Raw genomic sequence first — 6,023 nt, 5'->3', positions numbered from 1 at the left:
CTTTTGAATGGTAGTGTACATTTTGTATTGTAGACATGTGGTACAGTAGTAGAGTAGGGGCCTGAGGGCACACACTTAATGTGTTGTGAAATCTGTTGTGAATGTATTGTAATGTTTTTTAAATTGTATAACTGCCTTAATTTTGTTGGACCCCAGGATCCATAATAAATACAAATACACTGGGGATAGAGAATAATCAATAGTCTTGCTATGGATACTGGATAATCTGACTAACACACACACACCTGTTTGACCTCGTTGAGTCAATTCAGGTAGCTTTCAAAGTCCTGCATTTGTGTTAACCATGGCAGCCAGCATTGTCAATACAAATATGTGGAGAATGATAATCAACCTCTGGATCCTTTCCCATTCATGTATTTTTCATGTCAGCCAGGCCCACCTTTTAAAAGAAACAACATTTAATTCAATCTCTAGTTGAGTAAAATAAGTAGTTTTGTTCTGTTCACTAGACAATCCAGAAAAGTATGGTAAACAGCGCCAATTTCAGGCAGAAAACAGAATGTTATATTCTCAACCAGGCCCATCTTTTCAAAAATACAATTTAATGATATATCTCATCAAATCAAATCAAATTTTATTTGTCACATACACGTGTTTAGCAGATGTTATTGCGGGTGTAGCGAAATGCTTGTGCTTCTAGCTCTGACAGTGCAGTAATATCTAACAAGTAATATATAACAATTTCACAACATATACCCAATTCACACAAATCTAAGTAAGAAATTGAATTTAAGAATATTTACATATATGGACAAGCAATGACAGAGTGGAATGGACTAAGATACAGTAGAATAGTATAGAATACAGTATATACATATGAGATGAGTAATGGAAGATATCTAAACATTATTCAAATGACTAGTGTTCCATTTCTTAAAGTGACCAGTGATTTCAATAGGCAGCAGCAGCCTCTAATGTGCTAGTGATGGCTATTTAACGGTCTGATGGCCTTGAAATAGAAGCTGTTTTTCATTCTCTCGGTCCCAACTTTGATGCACCTGTACTGACCTCGCCTTCTGGATAATAGCGGGGTGAACAGGCAGTGGCCCGGGTGGTTGATGTCCTTGATTATCTTTTTGGCCTCAACCGGGTGCTGTTGGTGTCCTGGAGGGCGGGTAGTTTGCCCTCTATTTGAGCAAAATTAGTAGTTTTGTTGTGATCACATGAAAATCCTAACAATTCAGGTAAAGTCAGGCAGAAAAATCTGAATGTGCTATCATAAAGTGAGAACAATTATTTTCCCTGGCTGATATGGCTTCTACTTAGAAATACTATAACAGTAAATTAACAGATGACATTCACTGCTATAAACCTGTCTCCAATATAACCGCATAGTTTACACAGACCCACCGCGGACCTTTGACAAATAAATATTCGTGTGAAAAGGCGTCCCATGGTCTGTTTTGTCAATGAACTCAATGTATTCCAAAAACTTGTGATAACCAGATGATCTCAATAATTTAGGTAGCCAAGTAAACGATGCCCCTCTGGTATTTTATATTGTGAACTGTCTGGGACTCGTTCTTGTTTCGCTGTTTACTACTGAAATATATTTTACTTAAGTCAAAGACGAAATTAAATGCAATACACTGGTCTCAACTTGGCTTCACAGAACCATGGCGGACCCATTGTAAAATGAGAGGCTTTTTATTGTATTAAAACGTGTCCCGTCCAACGTACCCAGCTCTTCTTCTTCTTCTTCTTCTTCTTCTTCTTGTGACTGGCCTCACACTCCAGTACAGTAGATGGCGGTGTGTGCACTTTAAAAGTTGGATGCGATCCGCCAACCCAACCCCAAAGAAGTAGAAGAAGCGTTTCCGTTGTATTTGGTTAGCAGGCTGCAGGAGACGGGATGTTGTCTTTCAAAAAGTGATTGAAAAGGTGTGTACCGTTTTAAAACTGGGTTATTTATAATTGCATACATCTAGCTATCACCAGTCACTCACCCAAATGTTGAATGTTTTTGTAAATGTTAGGTAAAGGTAAAGCTTACTCAGGTTGTAAGCCTTTCTTACAAGGTGCTAGAGTTTGCATAGAGCGTGTTAGCATTACTAGCTAGCTAAGTTAGCTGGCTTTGCTAGACAGTTGTCTATTCTTTGTTCGCTAGCTAGTTTTAATTCTAGTTAGCGCATGTTTTCATTATCCACTGCGTTTGTGATAACCAGATACTTTAGCAAGTTGTTTAGATACGTCATGCTTAATAACCCGTGTTAAGGACCATGTTCTCGAGATAAGCCTGCGCTTGATGAGCTGCCCTGCTCAGACCAAGCAAATAGGCAAGTTAAGTTCATTAGCTAACTAGCTAGCTAACCAACAGTTTTTGTTATCACAGCAGCTTAACCACACCACAATGGGTTAGTTATTAAATGTTTATGGCTAAACGTAGCTAGCTATCAAAACTCACGTTTTATTTCTCTAAGCAGAGAAGCACAGAGACTGAGATGGGTTGTGGCTTTGTTTGGTTTTATTATCTAGCTAATAGGTTTCAGATTGTCAACAAAAATTTACTAAATATTGTAAAGGCTCATGCCTGGTGTGTTGTGTTCAGAATGGCATGTGTTGTGTTCAGACCGGTGTGTGTTGTGGTTATCAGATGTGTCTGCTTGTTTTGTAACGTCATTGGTTTATTTTATTTCCCCAGATTATTGTTAAATTGGTCTCAAGAGCTTGAGTTGGAACAGAAGTGGATTTGTAAGCGTGTACTATAGCTAAGTGACATTTGGCCGATTTCACCCACACCTTCCCTGTCACGAAATGAGCAGTACAGTAAGTCCTCACCTTTACACCCCTCTCATTTTTTTATGCACTTGGCAAATGTCAATTCTGCTGAGCACATACTTGAACATTGTGAAAATTCTGTGCAACTTCCAGCGTGTGTTTACTGTGAACACTGACGCTGTACCTGCTTTAAGTTAGTTTTAACAGTGGCCAAGTAGGCTACTGTGGCTATTTGATCACAATGTGGCCCTACCAGAGTGGCCTACCATAAAAAAACAATGGAGAAAATTCATCCCATAACATTTTAACATGGAAATAGCTGTTCTATCATTCAGCCTACGGTAGCAGCCAATGTGTAGTGTTCGTTGTAGGCCTACATTCCTACCACAGCCATGTGATAACCTGCCAAAACCTTCAGTTTTATTTTCATTTATGCTAAGGGCTCTGGTTACTAAGAATCAGTGCTTTGTCACAGACACAGAGGAAGAGAAGGACTGGAGCCCCCTCAAGTTCCAGACGCACAGCCAAGAGTAGCAGAGTCACCACCACTGTGCCACCTCGTGCAGCAGCCGCTGCTGAGACCATTGCTGTGCTGGAGAGCAGCAGGACTAGCAGTGAGTACCAATGGCTTTATGCCTTTCTCTCTGGTTGATTATGGATAGGTTTCTAACCCTTCTTTTGTCTGTGCAGGTGAGGAGGTGGTGGACTTGACATGTGAAGGTTCTGATCCAACTGTGGTTGACTTGACCAACAATGATTCTGTGGTGGTGAGTTTGGGAGCTCTCTTTATGCAAATAATGATGTATACATTAGCTGTTTTAAATGTATTGATAAGAATAAGCTTTTGTCACTGTTTAAAAACTGAAATGTTGACATTTTATGTTTCAATTTTCCTCTTTTCCACCACTGCATGATTGCGAATGGGAGACCAGGTTTTCGATGAAGGTAATTCATTGTTTTCCTCAATCACAGCAATTATATTTAGATTAACTATATGTTTTGACCCTCAGGTAAGTATTCATCACTACATCAAACATGCATTTTTCTAACTGTGAGTTTGTCTATCTGCTAAATGGCATATATCAGGGCTTCGGGGCAGACGTGGAGCTGGCGGTGAGAGTTACGTGCTGAGCAGTGATGAGGAGGGGGATACCAATGGAGGCCTCAGTGCTGACCTCCTATCCTCTCTACAGGCCAGCAGTAGTGCCAGGTACTAACTAACAACCTCTCTGACCATGCTAATCTCATCAGATGACATATAAAACTGTAAAATAAAGAATAGGGCACATTAAAGCATCAATCTCATCCATCCATTTATCCACTCATAATATTGGCATGTGACCACTGAAATCATGATCTTGAGTTGGGTCTCTTCTCTTCTACAGGTCTACCCCAGGTACAGTCAGCTGCCCAGTGTGTATGGATGCCTATGCTGAGGTAAGAGAAGCATACTTCATTGTGTGTAAAGGTTCTGTAATTGCTGTGTAGCAACCAGAATGTGAATTTGTCCGCACAACTAAGAGCCCTTTCTCCTCTTCCTCTAGATCATTGAAAGTGGGAGACTAGTGGTCTCCACAAAATGTGGTCACCTGTTCTGCAGTCAGTGCCTCCGCGACTCACTGTCGAGATCCCACACTTGCCCAACCTGCAGAAAGAAACTCACCCACAAGCAATACCACCCCATATACATCTGACACCAAACACCCATGAGATTCATCCACTGGTTTCACCCTCTCCAAACCTGTAACACTTTTAATCATACCTGACTATATCACTGCCCCCTACTGGACATAAGCATACCCTTTTCTTTCACATACACATCTGACCGATGTTTCTTCTACATGACTCACTCTTATGCCAGCACACATTCACCTACATTTTTTGACAGTTCTTCCACCTATTACTGCTGGTCATTCATTTCATAGTAATCAGATCGTTGTGGATCTCCATTACCAGTGACCACAACCAAGAAAATAACTAAGCTCAGAAGCTATATTCCCTTTGATCAGATACTGTTTGAATTAAATGCCACATTTTAAATTGTATTTTCATTTAGCAACTGTTATCTTGCGCTTTTTATTTTTTAATATCTTAAGTCACATGTTGTGTTGATGGCAATCACATGTGAATGGCACTTAAGTTGCACTATGCAGAAATCGCGACAACATTTCCTGGTTGCTAGCTCTTAATAGTTTGCCTAATTTCAGTTTGTGACAAAATAAGCTAGTATAGTGTAGAGAATCATTGCACCATCTAAACCGCTGTGAAATATATTTTCCATAACCAAAAATATTGTTTCAGCTTTTTTAAGCTGGTGTACAAAACTGAAAGCAAAATACTTAAGAACGGGAAGCATAGAAATAGTGCATATAGAACAGATCTACTGCTTCTTAGACTTTCAAGTAGAATGATAGATCTATAACCCACATTTCTATGTGAATTTGGTCTGGTTGCCCAAAAAGTTACATATTGCCACTAATGACAATGAGGAGACTCTTAACTCAAGTAGAAATGTCTGATTTATTGCTGCTTAGTAGGTGGATGTCTGAATGGTGGGTGTTGCTTGAATTTGGACATCACCATTGTTGTAAATAATGTTGTGTATGTATGTGTGGATAGATAAATAAAGGATCAGTTAATTTAAGGTTCAATAAAAATGTTGATTCAAAGTATTGTTTCAGGTGTCTTTGTGACAGAGACTGTGAGAAGGGACCCTAAGATAGGATAATACATTGTTGAGATATATATCATCGACTTAACACTTAATTTGTAACTTTTGAATATTTTTTTTAAATATTTTGGACTACCGGTTACTGTTGGCTGACTCATTTGTGGCATGCATTCCCTCAAATCTCCACTAAGGGTCAGTATCTTTTTGCACATGCTCTGTTGTCCAAGAATCCATAGGATAAACACAAAAGCATCCTACCAAGGTCATTAAGACATTTCACTTTATGTAATTAAACCATAGAAATAGCATAATGTCATTGAATTCTTACCCATTTTTGAACATGATTTAAAAAATATATATGTATATACACAGTGCATTTGGAAAGTATTCAGACCCCTTGACTTTTTCCACATTTTGTTACGTTACAGCCTTATTCTGAAATTGATTAAATAAAACATTTCCTCATCAATCTACACACAATGCCTCATAATTCAGACCCTTTGCTATGAGACTAGAAATACCTTATTTACATAAGTATTCAGACCCTTTACTATGAGAAATTGAGATCAGGTGCATCCTGTTTCCACTGATCAGCCTTGAGATGTTTCTACAA

At 39.0% G+C, this 6,023-nt stretch overlaps 1 protein-coding gene across 1 annotated transcript; it reads left to right on the top strand.

Annotated features, from left to right (window-relative positions):
* Positions 1-1,838: 1,838 nt before the first annotated feature.
* LOC311104681 (E3 ubiquitin-protein ligase RNF4-like) lies at positions 1,839-5,402 on the top strand. The gene is made up of 8 exons (XM_084146559.1): positions 1,839-1,902; positions 2,663-2,787; positions 3,215-3,353; positions 3,430-3,506; positions 3,672-3,684; positions 3,826-3,949; positions 4,125-4,176; positions 4,284-5,402. The coding sequence occupies exons 2-8, from the start codon at positions 2,776-2,778 to the stop codon at positions 4,431-4,433; spliced, it is 567 nt and encodes a 188-aa protein (XP_084002685.1). The 5' UTR covers positions 1,839-1,902; positions 2,663-2,775; the 3' UTR covers positions 4,434-5,402.
* The last annotated feature ends 621 nt before the right edge of the window (positions 5,403-6,023 follow it).

This window comes from Coregonus lavaretus (genome assembly GCF_964263955.1).
Source record: "Coregonus lavaretus genome assembly, chromosome: 29".
NCBI classification, from domain to species: Eukaryota; Metazoa; Chordata; class Actinopteri; order Salmoniformes; family Salmonidae; genus Coregonus; species Coregonus lavaretus.
Note: the sequence above shows the minus strand (reverse complement) of the source record. Positions and strands in the feature narration are given on the sequence as shown.